Genomic DNA, 22490 nt, shown 5'->3' with positions numbered 1-22490 from the left:
CAGTTTTTTTCAATAATTTCCAGTTGCTATCTCTGATTTTGATCCTACAGGGATGGACAAGCAATATGGATGGACGAAAACATTAGGTTTGGCAAAACAGATCACTGTTCAACATTCAACAACCCACCTTTGTGTCCGAGCAGAGATTTTGAAATCCGAGTTCTGGAAGTTTATGGTTTCGGCGGTGCTTAAATATGTACATATATGAACGAATATATATATATATGTATTTATGAAGGTGGTATAATAGTAGTGAGTTCACACTATTTTGTGAGAAAAAAATAAGGCCAAAAAGTTTCAAATATGTTAAATACCAATATAGCGATCTATATATATATATTTATGTGTGTGTTTAATTATAAATATTACAACCGTGAACTCTTTAGCGTGTGTATATATATGTGTATGTATGTGTATATATGTCTATATATACATATATATATATGAGAAGTTATGGTAGCCCGAAATACGATACTAAAAACAGTGAGAAACAGGGCTGAAATTTATGAAAATATTTGCAGGACGTCTCGGTTGGTGACCCAAGCCATTATCGACGGCTAAAATAAATACAAAATTAAAAATAAGGCTGAAGAAAACACAACTAAAATAAAAACCGTGCGATCAGCCCCAACGAAAATTAGGACTGATGAGATGTAAACAAACTCCCCAACCCTCATCAAGAAACAATGTTGACCAGGGCCAGTCAACTCCCCGTAGTGCCACATCCTGTCACGATAGCAGCACTTATGTCCCAACTTGGAAAAACGAGTGGTAGTGGAAACTAAGTTTGCCTACATCAGATCGAGCAGTACATACTTTTCCCTCATGTTTTAAAATTTCCATCCTTTCTTTTAGCATACGCAGAAAATCCCTTTTTTCATAACATAAGATTTTAACTTCATCGAAATTAAATTCATGGCCCGTCTCCTGTGGATGTTTGTGTAGGGCACTGACTTCTTTGCAGTCATATTCATGACCGTCAAGCTGCCTCGATAAATTATTTTTAGTCTGGCCTCTGGACGCCAAATCACAGTTATTACAAGGAATATGATCAACTACTCCAGGTAAATCTAACTCAGTGGTTTCAGCTTTAAGCTGAGACAAAAGGCACTGCAAAGTGTTATACCTTTTATGTACCACCTGATGGCCATAGTCTCTGAGTAACCCTGAAAGATTGTTATGGTAACTATGGTTATTAGGTGGTTCATAAAATGTACAACACAGGTATAACACAGGTGCTATACCTTTTATGAGCCACCTGATGACTATAATCTCTCAGTAACCCTGAAAGATGGTTATGGTAACTATGGTTATCAGGTGGTTCATGAAAGGTACAACTCAGGTATAACACAGGTGCTATACCTTTTATGAACCACCTGATGATCATAGTCTCTCAGTAACCCTGAAAGATGGTTATGGTAACTATGGTTATCAGGTGGTTCATAAAAGGTATAACACTTTGCAGTGCCTTTTGTCTAACCTTAAAGCTGAAACTACTAAGGTAGATACAAGCGGCTTGACGGTCATGAATATGACTGCAATGCAGTACCTTTTGTCTAACCTCAAAGCTGAAACTACTAAGGTAGATGCAAGCGGCTTGACGGTCATGAATATGACTGCAAAGAAGTCAGTGCCCTACACAAACATCCACAGGAGACGGGCCATGAATTTAATTTCGATGAAGTTAAAATCTTATGTTATGAAAAAAGGGATTTTCTGCGTATGCTAAAAGAAAGGATGGAAATTTTAAAACATGAGGGAAAAGTATGTACTGCTCGATCTGATGTAGGCAAACTTAGTTTCCACTACCACTCGTTTTTCCAAGTTGGGACATAAGTGCTGCTATCGTGACAGGATGTGGCACTACGGGGAGTTGACTGGCCCTGGTCAACATTGTTTCTTGATGAGGGTTGGGGAGTTTGTTTACATCTCATCAGTCCAGAGAGTATAGAAGGTTAGAGGCCCGACTCAATGCTAGGTAATTGAAACAGAAGCGCTCGCAGCGCGCTCGCTGGCAACGTACGCAACTACTATTTTCTATTGTTTTCCAGTGACTAGCGGCTGGTATGTTGCTGCCGGACCACCTCCACGTAGGCAATTTTTTATACACCGTCCGTCCACAACTCTCGCTTGGCCAATCAGCGCAGTGGTATGGGATTCCGCTCGCCGCGCACTCTCGCGCCAACGTACGCAACTGCTTGCTCACGGCTCCAACTTCTGTTTCAATTCTTCCCTATCCAGTCGGGCCTCTAACCTTCTATACTCTCTGCATCAGTCCTAATTTTCGTTGGGGCTGATCGCACGGTTTTTATTTTAGTTGTGTTTTCTTCAGCCTTATTTTTAATTTTGTATTTATTTTAGCCGTCGATGATGGCTTGGGTCACCAACCGAAACGTCCTGCAAATATTTTCATAAATTTTCGCCTTGTTACCCACTGTTTTTACTATACAGGGAGTTAGGAAAGTCCCCTCTCCCCCCTTCTCTATCTAACTTTTTACCTAATTGAGGTAGAGATTTGAAATTTGGAGGACGTTTCAATGTCAAAGGGAGCTACTTTTTGACTCCCCTAAAATTTTCAGGGGGTCCCCCTCGGAGGGGAAGAGGAGGGGGTAACGGACTCCAACTTTTTATTTACAAATGGGAAGACCCCTCTCGTGATTTTTGATAAATCGTTCGAAAGAGCATAAAAAAAGAAAACTGTTCGCGCAAACCCGAAGTCAATATCAAACCGTTTCAAAATGGCGGCCGGTTAAAGTTGGAGATGGCCGAAAATTGGCACCGCTTGTTTGTCAATGGATTTGCCTGAAACTCGGCATCAGGGGGTATTTCAACACGAAAAAAGCAAGATTGACGTTAGATTTTCAAAAAAACCAAAATTGTCAGAATGGCGGCTGGTTGAAGTTTAAAATAGACGAAAATTGGCATCTCGGTTATTTGCGTATGGATTTGCCTGAAACTTGGAGCCCAGGGGTATTTTGGCATGAGATTAACAAATTTGAAATTAGATCTCTAAAAAAAAAAAAAAAATTGTCTATTTTGAACTTCAATCAGCCACCATTTAGACAATTTTGGTTCCCTCGAAAATCTACCGTCAAATTCATTTTCCTCGTGTTGAAATACGTTACGAGTATCCGGCAAATCCATCGACAAAAAACTTAGGTGTCAATTTTCGGCCATCTTGAACTTTAACCGGCCGCCCTTTTGAAACGGTTTGAGATATTGACTTCGGGTCAGTGCAATAAGTTTTCTTTTTTATACTCTTACGAGCGATTTATCACAAGAAGGGTCATTCGAATTGAAAATAATAAGTAGGGGTCCGTTGTCCCCCAAAGGGGGCCCCCCTGAACATTTTAGGGAGGTCAATAAGTAGCTCCTTTTGACCTAGAAACTTCTTCCAAGTTTCAAATCTCTACCTCAATCAGGTAAGAAGTTAGATGGGGGGAGGAGACTTTTTTAACACCCTGTACATATATAACATGGTAGAGAATGTGTGTGTACGAGGGTGTAAGGATGTGTGAGGGTGTGTTGTGTGTGCGCGCGCGAGGGTGTGCGCGCGCGAGGGTGTGCGCGCGCGAGGGTGTGTGTGTGTGAGGGTGTGTGTGTGAGGGTGGGGGTGAGGGTGTGTGTGTGTGTGTGGGTGTGTGTGTGTGTGTGTGTGTGTGTGTGTGTGTGTGTGTGTGTGTGTGATATGTTACTTGAGCTGTAGCCAATTATTTTCAAATGAAGAAATGATGAAATCAGATCATTTGCAAGATTTTATTCATCGTACAGAGATGGAAGTACACATACCAGATGTTTCGACTGTCACAGCAGTCACCATCAGAGGTTACACAGGAAACTACAAAATCATTCAAAAAGCTTACAAAGAAAATCATTGGGTCGTAGACTACACCAAGGCACTGTGTGTCTTTTTTTTCTTAATTTAAAGGCACCAAAACTCTTTTGGGATGAATAGCTCACAAAAATGATCAAGCTATGGAATTTTTTTCTCTTGCTAAAATTTTTGCATTTTTTTAATCAAACAAGTGACCTGTGTCCTCCATTTGTGTTTTTAAGGAGGTTTTTCATTTTTGTCGCAAGTGTGTGACTTGATCCGTTCTTTCAAATATCTCTTTGTCTGACTTACATATGAGCCATCAGGATTTTCACAATTTAGCTCATAAACAAAATTTGACACATCATCAGCAGGTACAGTATTTTAAAGTTTAGTGGACTTTTCTTTATTATTAAAACGATTTTCAAACACAGTTTCCATACTTGCTACATTTAAACGACTGTTCAATTCTTCTGAAAATTTCAACATATGGAGCATATTAACCCTTAGATGACTAACTGTTTATACCTATACGAAGGGCTAACCTGGGTCTGCGAGGCCCGTATTGAGAATACATGGTTATTCGACAGCTGCGATGCTTTTTTCTCTCTTTTTTGTAGAATTTTATGATTTTCATACTTCGTCCTCTATAATTAAGGTCCTAAATTCTATTTCCGCTCATAAGCTGCCCCCCTCCCCCTCTAAATCTCCCCCTCCTCTCCCCAGTCCCTTCAGATCTAGGAGCCTCTCGTTATAAACACATTTTTATTACTTTTTTGAGATTTTGAGTAAGTTACATTGAAGAAACATTAATACCCCTATAAGCATACTTGAATTTGAGAGGAAGGGGGCAACCTTAACCCCCTTACCCCTTCTACCTCCTTCCGGTAGCTAAAAAATTAGTACTTTCTGATGTGTTTCTTTCAAAGTTTTGCACATAGAAAGTTATTTTTTAATTTCGTGAAAAGAAAAGAAAAGTTTAATATGTGTTGTTGTACTAATACTACTACTAATAAGTCGCTCTTATAGCGCTTCTGTTCGCTCTGCGACACCCAACTGCCACTGACAGCGATCTTGCCAGAGCTCCTCCGACAGAACGCATCTCCTCATTTCCAGCCTTATTCCCTCAATCCATGATTTGACAGGGCGTCCTTTACGTTGGTGTTCATAGGCGTTATGTATTGTTGTTATATGTGGAATACTTTTAAAGTATTTCAAATTATTCGACAAGTTAGAGCAAATTTTGGATATTACTTACAGTGAATTATGAGGTAAACGCAGGACAAAATTTCTTGTGAAGTTTCTAACGGTTTTCCTGAGGTTTTGCTGTATTTGTTGTAGTTGAGAAGTGGCCATGGAGGTAATATACTGTCCAGGAACTGTGGAAGCACTATGCATTATTTCCTCATAACTAAAAGGTAACGTCTTTACATATCCTTCACAAGAAATTTTGTCCTGCGTTTACCTCATAATTCACTGTAAGTAATATCCAAAATTTGCTCTAACTTGTCGAATAATTTGAAATACTTTAAAAGCATTCCACAAATAACAACAATACATACATAACGCCTATGAACGCCAACGTAGAGGACGCCCTGTCAAATCATGGATTGAGGGAATAAGGCTGGAAATGAGGAGATGCGTTCTGTCGGAGGAGCTCTGGAAACATCGCCGTCAGTGGCAGTTGGGTGTCGCAGAGCGCACAGAAGCGCTGTAAGAGCGACTTATTAGTAGTAGTATTAGTACAACAACACATATTAAACTTTTCTTTTCTTTTCACGAAATTGAAAAATAACTTTCTAAGTGCAAATAACTTTTTCTAAGTTCTAGCTACCGGAAGGAGGTAGAAGGGGTAAGGGGTCTAAGGTTGCCCCCTTCCTCTCAAAGTCAAGTATGCTTATAGGGGTATTAATGTTTCTTCAATGTAACTTACTCAAAATCTCAAAAAAGATATAAAAATGTGTATAACGAGAGGCTCCTAAATCTGAAGGGACTTGGGGAGAGGAGGGGGAGGGGGCCAGTTTATGAGCGGAAATAGAATTTAGGACCTTAATTATAGAGGACGAAGTATGAAAATCATAAAATTCTACAAAAAAGAGAGAAAAAAGCATCGCAGCTATCGAATAACCATGTATTCTCAATACGTGCCTTGCAGGCCTGGGTTAGTCATTCTAGGGGTGGACATAAAAAAAGTTGCTGTGTCTAAAAAAAAAAAAAAATTTGAAATTTTTTTTCGGAAAATATGTTTTTAAGGGTTTTTGTAGAGCTATTTGTGAAGGACAGACTTCTCGGATAATTACGACTGCCGCGGCGTGAAAAATAAGTCGCCGCCGGGCCTCATAGACCCGGTTCGTCATCTTGCTTTTGTCAAAATTCCCCACAAGTTTTTTTGGATAGAGCTGTACATGTCTAAATTTTTTACTCAATTTTCCCACTATTCTTTTTAAGTGACCCTCTCATGGTTTCAATGGCTCATATGTGGGTCAGACAAAGAGATTTTTGAAAGAACGGATTGCATATGTGTTTTTAACGCAGTTTTTTCATTCTTGTGAAGTGAGCCTCTTTATACTTTCTTTCAAAAATCTCTTTGCCTGATCCACATAAGAGTCATTGAAGCCACGAAACGGTTACTTAGAGAAACTAGTGGGGAAATTTAGTAAAAAATTCAGACATGTACAACTCCATCCGAAAAAACTTGTGGGGAATTTAGACACAAGCAAGATAGTTAAAATACTCCATATGCTGAAATTGTTAGAAGAATGGAACAGTAGTTTAAGTGTAGGAGGTATGGAAGCTGTGTTTGAAAATCGTTTTATCAATAAAAAAATGTCCACTTAACTTTAAAGTACTGTAACTGCTGATTTTTTCCACTTTTTTTTCAAACTGCGTGAATTATCTCTGAAATGATGACGTTTGATGTTAAATAGTAAAGTTATGTTCGATTGTTTGGATCCAGTTCGATACAATTGATACCGACCGTGACGTGGCACTAATAGCATCCATGACCCGCTCCTTATTGATTTTCCTAATGACAAATAGATAACGGCACCTATTGCATGTCATCTTGGTTGTTTTATTTTGAATTGCACTTGAGGTTATAATCAGTTTGCGAATCTATGTGTTGTAGAAGATATGTTCATATTTTTTTAAAAAGTTTTTATTACCTCTATTTTTTTCAAAATGTAGTTTTTGTCGTTTGGTTTCAACTTTCTTGTATGCTTTTTGAATGATTTTGTAGTTTCCTGTGTAGCCACTTATGATGACTGCTGTGACATTCGAAACATTTGGTATGTGTACGAGGTCTGTCCGGAAAGTATCCGACCTTGTTGATTATCTCGCCATCAACAGTTGATAAGAGGTTGGGGCTTGGGATTATCTTTGCAGGGACTCTCCTGAGTGCAGGTGCACAGCCGGATTATCACATGTTGAATCAGCCATTGGTAATTTGCTGATTAGTGCGTGCTATTCTGCTGTGTTCGTCGCATTTCGTTTTTCCTAAAAAAGAGGAAGTTAAGGAGAGTGGGGTGGGAAGAGTTTGTGAAGGAGATCATCACAGGGGACGTGTCTTGAGTCTACAGGCACGACCCTGAGACAAAAAAAGCAATCGTTAGTTTGGATCGCACCTGGGAGACCTCGTCTGTAGAAAGCTCGAAAGAGTCGCAGCAAAGTGAAGACCATGTTGACTGTCTTCTTTGAAAGGTTCATGAAAGGTTGGAAAGGTCTGTTCTTTCATGAAGGTGTCGTCCTCGTCCATCATGAATACGTTTCCCAAGGCCCCTTAAGTTACATAAAGTTGCTCGGTAGCTCTCTTTATTGAAAGAAGAGAATTGGGGAGCGTATTCAGGATGGACGACACCTTCATGATCAAAGAAGACAGTCAACATGGTCTTCACTTTGCTGCGACTCTTTCGAGCTTTCTACGGACGAGGTCTCCCAGGTGCGATCCAAACTAACGATTGCTTTTTTTGTCTCAGGGTCGTGCCCGTAGACTCAAGACACGTCCCCTGTGATGATCTCCTTCACAAACTCTTCCCACCCCACTCTCCTTAACTTCCTCTTTTTTAGGAAAAACAAAATGCGACGAACACAGCAGAGTAGCACGCACTAATCAGCAAATTACCAATGGCTGATTCAACGTGTGATAATCCGGCTGTGCACCTGCACTCAGGAGAGTCCCTGCAAAGATAATCCCAAGCCCCAACCTCATATCAACTGTTGATGGCGAGATAATCAACAAGGTTGGATACTTTCCCGACAGACCTCGTATTTGTATCTCTGTACAATGAATGAAATCTTGCAAATGATCTGATTTTATCATTTCTTAATTTGTAAATAATTGGCTACAGCTCAAGTTACATGTCTTACATATTTACAGCCAAACATACATATGAGTTACATATATACATACGTAACACTAAAAACAAAACCAAATTAGGGGGAAAAAAGGCTAAAGTTAACAAACTATTCGGGACGTTTTACCTGGTTTCCCAGATCATTATCCTCCGAAAAACAATAATTTTAAAAAGTTTTGGTCTGTGCTTTCTTTTAGCTTTATTTTTGTAAATTTTTGGTTTTTCGGTCGACAATGAAGTGGGAAACCAGGTCGAAACGTCCCAAGTTCTGCATGTAATTTTAAACTTGTTTCCCACTACTTTTGTTTTGTTAATAAGTCGTGTATATCGGGCTATCGTAGCGTTTCAAAGTTATATATATTGCCAAAATTTATTGAGGGCTTAGGAGTGAATTTTGATCTCATAAAAGCAATGCTTCATTAGCGGCCATTTTGTGTTATCCGCAACTGGTGGCGCAAGATTTGTCCTATAGTTTCATAGTCTACTAACTTATTAGCAAATAATTGCCAATAATTTTTTTCCCATTCTCTAATTTCTTCTTATTTTTAAATGATGATGTAAAGTAAATTTGAAACATGCACCTGTCAACTCATCTCTCTCGAATTCCAAGAATTCCCGTGTAAAACTACAACATTTTTTTTTTTTTTTATTAAAAAACCCTTATGAAAAAACATCATTTGATATGTTTGCCAAACTTTTTGCATATTTTTTCTGTTCTCTCCGAATTATTTGCTTCTGTAATCCAGCATATCAATAGTTTTTACCATGTTAGATGTTTAGATGTAAAACCATATTTCCTTATTTTCTTATGCAACTCCTAACCATTCAATGATTCACCTCGGTTGTTAACATTGATTTCTTAGAAATTATTTTTAGAATCTTCATAAATCTTTCAAAGTGTCTGAATTTTTTATCTCCTTATATCCTTAGCTTTTCATTAATTATGTTGCAATGGGAGGAGAAAGGTTTGAAACTGCATCATAGTTGTATCATAAGCAAGTAAATGACTTAAATACAGTGTTAAATACTAATTAAATTGAGAGGAATTGGATTGTAGATTGATCTAGGAATCATGTAACATGACGTGTTGATGTTGAATAATCAGGATGTATTTGATTTGTTTGAATTTTTCACTCTATTAAAGGGTAGGAAAGGTAAAATGTGCAATCAAATATGGTGAATTAGATTGAGGTCATGCTTTTGATTTGGTCAGAATCATCAGTTATATTAATTGATGTCACCAATTAATCAGTCTAATTTTGGGGGAGAAAAAGTTTTTCGACCAAAATTTGTAAAAAAAAAACATTGAACATTGGGAAAAAGGGTTCTGCTCAGCATTATGAGAAGGTCAAAGGAGGTCTTGCATTGAGTTGCAGGTGCATTACGGTTGGAGAGGGTGAAAAAAATAGAAAAAAGTGTGTTTTCTAATCTTTAATAGCTCTTCGAAGTTTATGCTTTTGCCTCTTTCAATTATGTAGGAAATAGCTTTTTGAACTAACTTAGGACATTTCTTTTATGGATTTCACATTTTTGCTGTAAAGAATTGAGAATAATGTTATATCCTTAGCAAGCCTTTTGACCACCGAAACAAACTGATAGCTGCACAAATATGTGACAAACTATTTGATTCCTAATAGCCTTGTATACAAAGATATGCTCAGCTGATATCACAAAAGAAGTTATCCTTGCATAAAGAATTATTTCAATTCATTGGAATGAATATTTTATTATTTGTGAGAGGAGAGCAATTTTCAAATGAAACAGAAGCAAAAATTGAAGAAAGCTCCTCTCTCCTCATAGAAATCAGCCTCAATGTTCTGAAATCGTTGCTGTGAAAAATTATGCTTGATTAACATAGACAGAAAAAAGGGGGAAAAACCGAAGAAGCTAAATTTTTCTTAATGATAAGTTTGGAACCTACAGGTGGGAACATTCCGTTTTTTTCAGATGAGGTGAAAAAAGGTGTTACATGTGTCTGCTCTAATTGAATGTAACTCAATACAAATCCCCAGTTTGTTGTTTCTCGAAAGCTCACTCTGTATGGCTCAGAAATGTTGTAATTTTTGTGTTTTTCCTTTTTGCTTGGGGATTTATATATTTTGATTGGAAATATGTGATGCCTCTGCCATCTCTTCTTCCTCGAGTATCAATTTTGTTACTCAATTACATAGTGTCCCATAACGATCAGGACTGGCACTTTAATAAAAAAACGAGGCATTGCTTGAGCTAATCTGGATCTCATTTGAGAGAAGACGTGAACAACACTTGTTGAAAACTGAGTTCAAGTTATTTATAGAAAATTGGTCAAGTTGTGGTAGTTTGAAAGTGGCGTAAATGGCAACCATGTACAGTTTTTTTAACATTTCATGCTCACAGGAATGTGCTAATAAAAATTTTCCTGTACTCTTTTGCCGACGAACACTGTTTGGCATCGCTATTTGGTCTTCTTACAACTCCAGACGTAAACGTAGTAACGTCGCAAAGATTCTGGGATTATTCGTCCATATGCTCATCACCCTCGGTATGATTGGCCCAGACCTTTTCACTCACAACTCTTGACCCACAGCAACTAGACCCCCATACACTTTTTTATACATGACTTTTTGCAATGAGGGAGTTTTCACCGACATGTAAAACTCGTGAAGTTTGAAGCTTTTTCTTTTACTCCTTTAATAAAAATGATTCTAATAGTAGGGTACGTAATCCTAGTTATTAAAGAGTTATAGGTATTAATTTTTATTTATAAGATTTATTCAAATTTACAAATTTTACTTATTTATATTTTATTTCAATTTTTAGGTTTCCACTGCCTGTGGAAGTCTTAGTCAAGGCGCTGCTGTAGCAATTCCTATAAAAATTGGGTTGCATTCACTCGTGGGATGTATGGTTTTTGTTCCAGTTAAAGACATTCAGCAGGCATTAGATTTCTTATACTGGGTGATCCGAAAGTCCCTTCCACCCCCTCTAACTTTTTATCTAATCAAGGTAAAGATTTAAAACTTAGGGGATGATCCTAAGTTAAAGGGAGCTACTTTTTGGCCCCCCTAAAATTTTCAGGGGTCCCCTTGGGGGGCAACGAACCTTTTTTTTTCAAATGGGAAGACCCCCTTTGTGATAGCTCCTTCGAAAGAGCATTAAAAAAAAGAAAACTCTTCGCGCAAACCCGAAGTCAATATCTCAAACCGTTTCAAAATGGCGGCCAGTTAAAGTTCAAAATGGTCGAAATCTGGCACATCGGTTTTTCGGCGATGGATTCGCTTGAGACTCGGTAAAGGGGGGTATTTTGACAGAAGAAAAACGAGTTTGACGTCAGATTTTTTTTTAAAAAAAAAAACTAACATTTCAAATTGACCGTCGATTTAAGTTCAAAATGGCAGAAAGTTGTTTTTTTTCAGAAATCTAAGTTCAAAGGAGGAGTAACGTTTCGGGCCTTTTCCGGCCCCACCTGGATTTTGCTAAATGTTTCATATTTTCAAAGTACTAGTCTTAGGTAGACTCTGTGCCAAATATTAGACCGAACGGAGCCCATGCAAGGGCGCAGCAGCGCCTCAAACCCAAAATCCTGGAATCGAAAAACAATTATTTTCATCGACTTTTTCGACTGTTATCACTCTTCCAGCACATGATTCTTATGTATTTTTTTGCGTACTTTTCGTTTCTGGCCTTTTTAAAGGCCTCCGATAAATTTAAAGGGGCCTTATGGCCCATTGTTGCCATTTTTGGCCCATTTTTAGGGGTTTTTTCCATTTAACACATTCAAAACTCAATTTAATCCAAAAACTGTGTACATTTTTGAAAAATACGTAAAAAAATGAATAAAAAATGTTCAGTAAAATTTTTTCCTATGTTGCCAAATTTCCAAGAAAATTGGTCCCAAAGTGTCAAAAACGGCAAAAAATCGATAAATCGCCGCGTCTAAGGTTCAAGAAAGTGGAGTACATTTTTCATACTGTACCAGATAACAGCTCTTATCCATCCATACAACATATTAAAATATCATAGTTGTACCTGGATTCTCACGATGTGAAAATTGACCGAGATGTCGATTTTAGCGGCCTTTTTATACTTGAAGGCAGCTCTTTTGAATGTTTCTCGACCTTAGTCACCCTCTATGGGTGTGTACTATATGTATTTTTCTACGTACTTTTCATATCTGGCCATAAAAATGGCTTCCTGTGAATTTTAGAAGGCCTAACGGTCCATTGTTGCCAATTTTCACCAATTTTTAGGGGTTTTTTCAAGTTTACGTGTGTGAAACTTAATTTAATCTAGAAACCGTGTACAATTTCGGAAAGAACGTAAAAAAATACATAAAAATGTGATGTGTACCTTTTCCCTACGATGCCAAATTTTCGAGAAAAATCGTCCTGAAGCGCCAAAAATGCCAAAAATTGGATTAATCATCACGTCGTAGGTTCCAGGAAGTGAATTTCAAGTTTTCTTTCACTACAAATAACTTATCGGAAATGGAAAATTGCAATGCATCTCGAGGAACATGTAATGGCGCACATGAACGTGACAAAACGAGCCCTCAAGGTGCTTCTAGTTTATCCTTCACTCCAAGTCACCTCTTTATTCCTGTAACCTCGAGATAATCCTTGGTTCTCAAGATGCTTGCTGCGGGCCAAATATATCGAACAACAGAAAATGCGTGGAGAAAGTGTCCCATGAATGTCATAATTCACTTCCTGGAACCTCCGACGTGATGATTAATCCAATTTTTGGCATTTTTGGCGCTTCAGGACGATTTTTCTCGAAAATTTGGCAACGTAGGGAAAAGGTACACATCACATTTTTATGTATTTTTTTACGTTCTTTCCGAAATTGTACACGGTTTCTAGATTAAATTAAGTTTCACACACGTAAACTTGAAAAAACCCCTAAAAATTGGTGAAAATTGGCAACAATAGACCGTTAGGCCTTCTAAAATTCACAGGAAGCCATTTTTATGGCCAGATATGAAAAGTACGTAGAAAAATACATATAGTACACACCCATAGAGGGTGACTAAGGTCGAGAAACATTCAAAAGAGCTGCCTTCAAGTATAAAAAGGCCGCTAAAATCGACATCTCGGTCAATTTTCACATCGTGAGAATCCAGGTACAACCATGATATTTTAATATGTTGTATGGATGGATAAGAGCTGTTATCTGGTACAGTATGAAAAATGTACTCCACTTTCTTGAACCTTAGACGCGGCGATTTATCGATTTTTTGCCGTTTTTGACACTTTGGGACCAATTTTCTTGGAAATTTGGCAACATAGGAAAAAATTTTACTGAACATTTTTTATTCATTTTTTTACGTATTTTTCAAAAATGTACACAGTTTTTGGATTAAATTGAGTTTTGAATGTGTTAAATGGAAAAAACCCCTAAAAATGGGCCAAAAATGGCAACAATGGGCCATAAGGCCCCTTTAAATTTATCGGAGGCCTTTAAAAAGGCCAGAAACGAAAAGTACGCAAAAAAATACATAAGAATCATGTGCTGGAAGAGTGATAACAGTCGAAAAAGTCGACGAAAATAATTGTTTTTCGATTCCAGGATTTTGGGTTTGAGGCGCTGCTGCGCCCTTGCATGGGCTCCGTTCGGTCTAATATTTGGCACAGAGTCTACCTAAAACTAGTACTTTGAAAATATGAAACATTTAGCAAAATCCAGGTGGGGCCGGAAAAGGCCCAAAACGTTACTCCTCCTTTATTAATCTCATGCCAAAATATCCTTAAGTTCCAAGTTTCAGGCAAATGCATCAGCAAAAAACCGAGATCGCAATTTTCGGTCATTTTAAATTTTAACCGGCAGCCATTTTTTATATTTAGATTTTTTTTTAAAATCTGACGTCAAATTCATTTTTCTCGTGTCAAAATACCGCTAGTAACCGATTTTCGCGCGAATTCTTCGACAAATAACCGGTGTCAATTTTCGGCCATCTTGAACTTTAACGTGGCCATTCTGAAACAGTTTGAGATATTGACTTCCGGTTTGCGCGTAAAGTTTTTGTTTCTTTTGCTTTTTTGAACGAGATATCACGAAGGGGGTCTTCCCATTTGAAAAAAAAAATGTTGGGGTCTGCTGCCCTTAGGGGGGGGGGGGCTGAAAATTTTAGCGCAGCCAAGAAGTCCCCCCCCTAGTCCCTTTGACCTAGGAACATCCCCCTAGTTTCAAATCTTTACCTCAATCAGGTAAAAAGTTAGAGGGAAGGGACTTTTGGATCACCCTGTATAAAAACATTCCAGAATAACTCTTTGAAATCTGTGATTACTTTAAAAGGAATTATGTTTGCTGAGTCAAAGCATGAAGTCGCTGATGAGCTGTTCCACCTTTATATCCACTTGGGCTTTGGAATCAACCAAATTTTTCCACTTCCTTTGAGAGCTTATCTCTGAACAAAGTGATGTGGAGAGTATGTTTGTAGACCTGGATTTGGGAAAAACTTTGTCCTCTTCAAGAAGAGAAGTACCTAAGAATAACAATGAGCATTTGAAGAATATATGTAAGGCAATCTTACTAAAAAGACAATGGACAGGATGACAAGGTAGAAGGACAAGGGATGTTGAAATTCTTGATAGCAGGCAGATTTTGCCCTTCAAGCCATGTAAGTGTAATATCAATTAAGGGGCTTGGAGGACAAGGCGCATAAGTGCAGTTTTTACTATTCCGGGAATATCTCCAAGCCCCTCAATTTCAATCACATTTTTTTGGTGAAATTTTTATTAAAATTTGCAGAGTCAAATTGATTCGTTGAAAACGCTTATAGGTGAAAAATCATATTGGTCAAAAAAGTTGTGGATAAATATCTGTGTGTTAAAAAATCTTTGGTAAAAACGTGTGGGTGCTTAATCCGTTAGGTGAAAAGACTGTGGCCAGAGTAGTCTTGGCACCATTTGGCAAAAATCTTTGATTGAATTGGTTACATAGGAATGCTCAGTGAATATTGTGCATGGTGTGTTTTTTTTTTGTGAACGAGTGTCCTATGCAGCTTCTCATTGTTTCGCAGGACGCTTTTGTAAACTTTTTCTGAAAATGTCTCTGTTCCTTCATTAATTCTTTGTCTTTACCTATTTTAAAAAGAATTTTGCGAAAGTGGCATGAGAAATAATGTAAAGCTGCTCAAGACTTCAATGCATGAAATAACCTCATGCAGAAAACTCACTTGATGATCCCTCGGAACCAATTCATTTACAGATTTTTGCATCCTTACTATGGTTACGTCTTGAGTAGTAAGACAACCATTCAGTGCCTTATAGTCAAGGTTGATGTTGCCAATCATTGCAGAAGAGCTTAGGGAAACTTTTATCAACCCATTTTGGTGGCATTAAATAGTTAAAAAAATTGTAAGCGTTCGCCATTTATGTCTTGTTCAAACTACCAATACTCGGCTAGTATTTGTTCAACTGGGATGATCTTGGTCTCATTCGTCTGCTTGTAACATACTCTTTTGAAAAAGACCTAGATCAATTCAATAAATTGCTTTTTTTTTTATTCTTCTTTTTAAAAGCGCCAGTTGCCATCATTTTGGGAAACCCTTCGAAGTATGATTGAATTAAAAAAAGCATAGCATGGAAAGTTATTATTCAGCACCTTGTTTGATGACTTCTCTTGGTTTGTTATTATTTAACTGTACAGTGCAGTTCGTGCTGTTGATGCTATTTACAATTTGTTATCATGAGGGAAATCATTAAATGCTTTTAACTGCTGATCATAATGATCGGTTTGCACAACGACATTCCTTTCCCAACCTGTTCTAACATGTTTGTTAAAACTCATCTTATCCTATTTTCTTCCCCTTCTTTTGACACGGAAAATTTGCACATTTTTTCTTGATTTACTAGTGGGACCATTGTGAACAAGAGTTAGAGCCAAAAGAAGAGTTGTCTCTTCAATAATATTCACTGGCATATTGGGAGAGTCTTAAATTCACTCCTTGTTTCCCATTGTATGAAAGAAATTTGTGTATTATTGAACTTTCTGCTTTAACCTATCAAAGCAACTATACTGTGGCCAAGATCTAATTTCTCATTCATTCTCCTACAAATACTTATGTAAGGATCTACATGATCAATTCCTATAACGTTGAATTGAGCAATATATGTCTGTTTATGGTTTCTTATGTGTTACTTTGGGCTGCAGGTAGCCGCTGTTGCGTAGGTGACATCTAGTTAAAGCCTTAATATATTCTGTGGATAGCTATCAACTTTGAGGGACCCATCTGATGAAGTCATAGCTTTGTTGTTGCATTTTGTGTTTCCAACTTGCAAGAATCGCCTTTGGTCTAGTTGCCGTGCGCGTCAGTCCTTTCAACACATTTAACCCATTCTTGTCTCTGGAGGTTGCATTATTATTTTAAGTTCTTGAGGAATTTTTTAGGCAAGGACATTTCATAGAGCATCTTAACATTTTGACCTTTGTTTGCGCTGAAGCACCAACAATATTAATGACAGTATCAAAAGGATATTCTGAAGATCCATGTAGTTGAATCTTTTCTTATTTTCTATCTCCTCAATTTTCTCTTTCTTCCTCCCGTATAATATCTTCCTATTTATTTGTCATCGTGCATGTTTACTCTATTTCGAGAGAATCTTAGACTGAATTCAATAATATCTCTCTCCAATTTTTCAATGATATATGCTCTTTCTATTTGATCAAAAGAACTGCAGTAAAAACGGATGTGAAATGAAGGTCACCTATGTAAGGTTATTGTACCCTTTTTGCACGAAAAATTCAGATTTTGCTCTTTAAATTTACAATTCTTCCCTGTCCACACAGCTTTTTTAGCTTGAATTCTTAGTATCTATTTTTCAAGATGAATTTTGTCTTCTATTGTAGTGGATCAAAGTATGATGCTGTCGTTTTGATAGTTATTCACAAATTTTGAATATTTTCCAAACAAAACACAAAAGCTGAAACCCTTTGATCAATTCAGTGTAACTGCCATATTTTTCGGATCAAATCGTTGGATTTATGACAGTTTCCACAAACTAAAATTCTTACAATGTGTCACCAGGACTTTCCTTCAAACACAAAAACATGGAATCAAAGGTTTATAATATTCCATACTAACTAATCTACTCTCCTTATTAATTGATATAATGCCACTAGCAGTAACTCAGCCTGTGGATTTGTTTCTCTCGAAATCCAGCCCAAAGTCATTAGTCATTTCTCCGACAGCATTTTTCATCTCCTCAACAGTCAGAAAATAGTTGTTTTCAGGAAAGACTTCAGAGGAGGAAGACCACTAAAATTGGAGAGAAAAAAAATCTGAACCATAGGGTAGATGTTCATAAACTTCTCGGCTTAAGAAGTTAGACATGTCTTGGATATCAAATGACAGCCCTCATGTCCAAAAAACCTGTGCTACTTTTCAAAAACTCATGTCGTAGTTGTTACTTGGCGTTGTCACCTCCTCATTATGGAAATTTCTTTAACATCAAACCTTTTTGTTTCGATTTTGGTGTTCTTCCTCCTGGAAGAGCAACGATTTTCAGACCGACAAGGAAGTGGAAAATGCTGTTCGAGAAATGACCGCCATGGGAATTATGGTGGAGCAAATCGATTAGCCAAGTAATCACTGGGAGTGAGGTATGAGTACACAAGGAGGGCTTTGTGATCAAAGTTTGCTGTATGAAAAACCTTTGTTTTTTTAAGAATAAGCTAAAATCCCGGGGAACATCGCAAGAACCTCTCTTTCCCTAGTCGGATAGAAATATTTAGAACATATCATTCACGAATGGATGGAGCTCATCAAATTTTAGTCTGGCAAAAATTGCAGCCACACCAAAACTGATGGGAGGATTTTAGTTGTTTTTTCATTTGAAAAACTCAAGATTGGTTAAATATCATCAAAAGTTTATGGGCAAATTTCAGCTTTTTTTTTCATTTGAGAAATTCCAGATTTAGTAAATGCCATCAAATCTACAGCGTACAGAAACTTACTTTTTGAGCAACTTGGGTATTTGCTGTGTAAGAAGGAAGGTATAAACCTCTGTATTCCTGCCCCCTTGATTTTAAAAGAGGGAGCCAGGTGAAAGCATAATATTGTGACCTGAGAAATAATTCAGAGTGAGTGCAATTCTGGAGATCTCACCATAAAGTTCAAAAACCTCATTTTTGTCGTTTTGAGAGAGAAAAAGGTGCAAAGGTAGATTATAGTGGCCAATTTACTGCTATTCTGCAGCATACCACTTGATAAAGAAACAGGTGAGCGCACATTCTAGCCTCTAGAGTGTCCTCCCTCGCTACCTCTTTTTGGTGAAATCATTTAATGGTTACTTAGGCGATGATATGTTGCAGTTATTGTACTGACAGTCTCTGTAGCTCTTTATTTTAGTTCATCAGGTTATCTGTGTCTTTTGGATTACAAAGGTATATTTATATTGTATGGACTGTCTTCCTTGTTGAGTGATGAATAGTAACAATGGATTATTTAAAATTCCGATCTTTATTATTGCAATTTTTGTTTCATAACTTATTACTTATTGTTATGTTTTATTTTCTATGTGTAATGAATTTATCGTGAGCTTTATAGCAAGTGTTAATTTCACCTGAGTCTTAGTTTGTAAGTACTGTTCATAACTGTTACTGGCCGCCATTTCCAGTGTAAATATGTAAATGTTTTTTTAGCTTTCAGGAAGTTCATGTAAAACTAGTCGCAAAATATTCCTGATTGTGAAAGTTGATTTTTCTGAACTTCCAGGGCATTTATGAATGTTTTGTGTTCGTATAAAGGTTCAAAAATATCTACAGAATTGTTATAATCACATGCCTAGTCTCATTAGAATCTTACTCTCGGACCTCAGAAGAAAATTTTTAATTTACTCACCTTTTCTTCCTTTTATATAATTTTTATTGCAGTATTAATCGGCATTCAACAAACAATCTAAGGTGGAGACATCTTTGTAATTGAACAGAAATTAGCCATGTATCGACATATTTACATTTACTTAGTGCCTCAAAATCAACCTCCTCGTTTTAATATCCCTCAGAAAACTAGAGTTTTTTGTATTGAATCAGGTGGTCGATTTTCCTGCCATCATGATTTCTTAATCAAATATAAACTGAGACAAGAAAACTGTGACAAATGAGACAAAAAGGTAAGATTTTTTTGCAATGCTAATAGTTGCTTGGGTAGTTTTTTTTTTTTTTTTTTTTTTTTTTTTTTTTTTTTTTTTTTTTTTTTTTTTTTAATTTAGGGTAGATATGCCACAGATAGACCACTGCGTGTCCATAAAATAACTAAAGAACAATAATAGTATGTACAAACGCCAAGAAAGTAACTAAAGTAGTTTACTTTTGGAACAATATGTAGTGAAATGTACATCTATCAGAGGTAGAAATTATGTACAAGGGGATGAAATTGCTCATGTTCATACTCAGTGTATTACTTTTTAATATTTTCCTCTTTAGAATTTCGCTTCATCATCATCTAGGCCACAAAACCTCATGATTTTAAGGGACAGGAAGTCAAAAATTTTTTAGACTGGTGCTTAATTCTTTTAAAAATTTTCCTGCTTTTCAAGCAAGGAGCCCAAGGAATCATCAAATCATTTGCTCTCTCCCTACCCACTTCTCTCAGATTATGAATCGGAATGCTATGGACAAGTATTGGAATGCATAGGAATCTTTCGTATCAAAACTAATGTAATTCAGATACAGGATAAACTTTTTAGAGAGCGTATTTGCTCCTATCTTATAATTCAACATTTTACAGTTCAGTCCGCGTGTGAAAAAAATACAATTCAGGTAATGTTGCTGATTGAATGGTCCATTCTTAAAAGGACGGAAGTGCCAGAAATAAGAATTCGAGAAAAACAGTAGTAGTTCTAAGAGCTCAGAAAAATTTTGTGTAAGCAGGAGGCAGTGGTCTTGTCAGACAATGTCCCGTATTTTGAATGGGAAGAAATGAGGATAACGAATAAGTATCTTTGCCAAAGTAGCATTTTTCAACGGAAAAATCGCGATTTGTTGCGATTTTGTCGACGATAAAATCGCTAAGATCATCAACATCTGAGCGATTATCCTCGATCTCGTTGCAATAAAATCGTGATTTTATCGCCGGGCAATTTATCGCAACAAAAATCGCGATATATGGCGATTAAATCGCGATTTAATTGAACAAAAAATTGCGATGCATAGCGATTTAATCGCCATGAAGCGCAATTTTTTATTCGATAATATTGCGATAAATTGCCACCAATATAATCGCAATAATCAACGGAAAAAATCGCTGTTTATCGCGATCACTGCTACTTGGGAGTCCCTTACACAAAGAATGCTCGAATTTAAACCTTTTTTCCGTGTTCAAAATAAAATTTGCCGTATCTTAAGTAATAATGAGCACAGATACTTTTATTTAAATTATTTCTACCAAAACCATGATGACATGCTGACGAATACTGTTTTTCTATGTATAATTTTACGGTTAATTGAATTACAAATTTACACAGATTTTGACGAAAATTGCTGAGACCGCAAAATCGGTAGAATAAATTTTTCACAAGTTTCTTTTTTCTCATAATTTTAGCTTTAATTTGCTCTTCATCAGTTTCTACTGATAGCTGGTGGGATAAAAAATGTATTACATCATTCTACTGCTTAACTTAATTGCTGTGCATGAATTCTTTCCTGGAGCCCCTGATTTTTTGTGTTCAAGCCCAAGACATAAAGACGGAGTGCTCGTATCTAGAGTACCTTTATAGACAGAGTATGGCCATTCGTATCTTTTTACTACAGGAAAACTGTTCCGCTTTTTGATTGGTCAGCGAGTTTTTAGGCTTCATGATGCTCTTAGGGCCGTAAATAAACAAACAAGATGGCGACTCAACGTAACATCGATAAGAAGCTAAATTTGACAAAAATTTCAATTATACGGCAGTAACAATTTAAACTAGCATATCTACGAATAACACACGAAAAAAAACACGAAAACATTGTTAAATCGCCTTTTACCTTTATCACAGGAGGATGTAAGATGTGCATAACCTCAATCTTGCTTGCTGATAACAGCCATCTTCTTTGTTTATTTACGGCCCTAAGAGCATCGTGTCAGCCTATTCGCTCGCGACCAATGAAAAACCGGAACAGAAATGACCATACTCTGTCTATAAAGGTACTCTACTCGTATCTAAAAGCACGGGGAAAAAGTGAAGCCTGGTTTGGCGCTGGGTGCTTGTGTGAGTGTGTAAATGAGCGCGGGAATCCATGGCGGCAAACGGAAATTTGATTTGAACTTGTCCTCTTGATTTTTCCACATTTCTTCTTCGAAACGTAATTTAAATTCCTAAAACGAATATATTAAGAAAGTTGGGACTGCGTCTTACCATAATACATTTACTTTTGCTCGGTAACAGGCAGTGATCTCAGATAAAGTTAGTTTTTCTTCTGCTCATGGTGGTTCTGCCGGTTCAAACAGGCCGTTACAGTGGTAGATGACAGTTACTCCCAAATGAAATTAATCGGTTGACGACGGACCAAAACTAACCTAAAGTTATACAAATATGAGTGTGTAAAAGTGAATTTGGGCAAAAATTAACCTAGAATACTTTGTTTCCGCAATTTTATTTTGTTCCCGCCCTACATTTGAATTTCAAACTTGTCCCGATTTCGCCGCCAATCCTATAGCCAGTAGTAGAGGTGATTGAAAAGAAGCTTCATTTTTCGCTTTTAGCGCTCCGTCTTTATGTCTTTGGTTCAAGCAAGCTCATTCAACATTTCAAACCAGGTAAATAAATTGGAGAAAAAATTGCGGGAAAGAACACCTTTGAAAGAAAGGGTATCCCTGAGTAAGGGCACCAAAATGCCCCTCCTCACGGATTTTGAATTTAATGGTCTAAACTCTTTAGGAGGTCCTAAAATCATCGTGTTGGGCAATTCTTACCTCCCTACCCCAGCCACCTCCTCCCTCCAGCCCTCGAAAAACCCACTTTTCGGGGAATTTTGGGGTATTTTCACGTTTGATTTCATATCTCCGACGTTTTTAGATGAAAATGCACCAAAATTTCACCAAACATCAGTCCAATCAGATTCTTGGGTAAAAAATCAAATTCATCGAACCATACTTAAATCGACCCCTTACTACTTAAATTAGGCCTTGTCTCCACGGGACGTTTTCATGGGATTTTTCCCAAGTTCGAATCGCAGGAATGAAACTTCTGGAATTTTTCCCACTTACCTACCGTCTCCACGGGACGGGGCTCTTTGCAGTCCTGCGACTAGTTTGCGCGGAAAGATAAATTAGTTAAAGTCGTGTATTTGACCGGAATTAAAATAATAATTGCACTCAATTGACAATTAGACACATTTTTTTACTAAACAAACATGAAAAA

General features: G+C 37.2%; 1 protein-coding gene across 13 annotated transcripts in view; it reads left to right on the top strand.

Annotated features, from left to right (window-relative positions):
- Nucleotides 1–20668, top strand: part of sky (GTPase-activating protein skywalker) — a 220015-nt gene extending 199347 nt beyond the window's left edge. For 11 of the 13 annotated variants that reach the window (XM_019055403.2, XM_019055402.2, XM_019055401.2 and 8 more), the window contains one exon: nt 51–20668. In XM_019055403.2, the coding sequence (XP_018910948.1) occupies nt 51–192 (142 nt within the window). In that variant the 3' untranslated portion in view covers nt 193–20668. Of the gene's footprint in view, nt 1–23 lie in introns of all 13 variants that reach the window. The other 2 variants (XM_019055408.2, XM_019055409.2) reach the window with 2 other exon arrangements.
- The last annotated feature ends 1822 nt before the right edge of the window (nt 20669–22490 follow it).

This window comes from Bemisia tabaci, chromosome 1, assembly GCF_918797505.1.
Source record: "Bemisia tabaci chromosome 1, PGI_BMITA_v3".
NCBI lineage: Eukaryota > Metazoa > Arthropoda > Insecta > Hemiptera > Aleyrodidae > Bemisia > Bemisia tabaci.
Note: the sequence above shows the minus strand (reverse complement) of the source record. Positions and strands in the feature narration are given on the sequence as shown.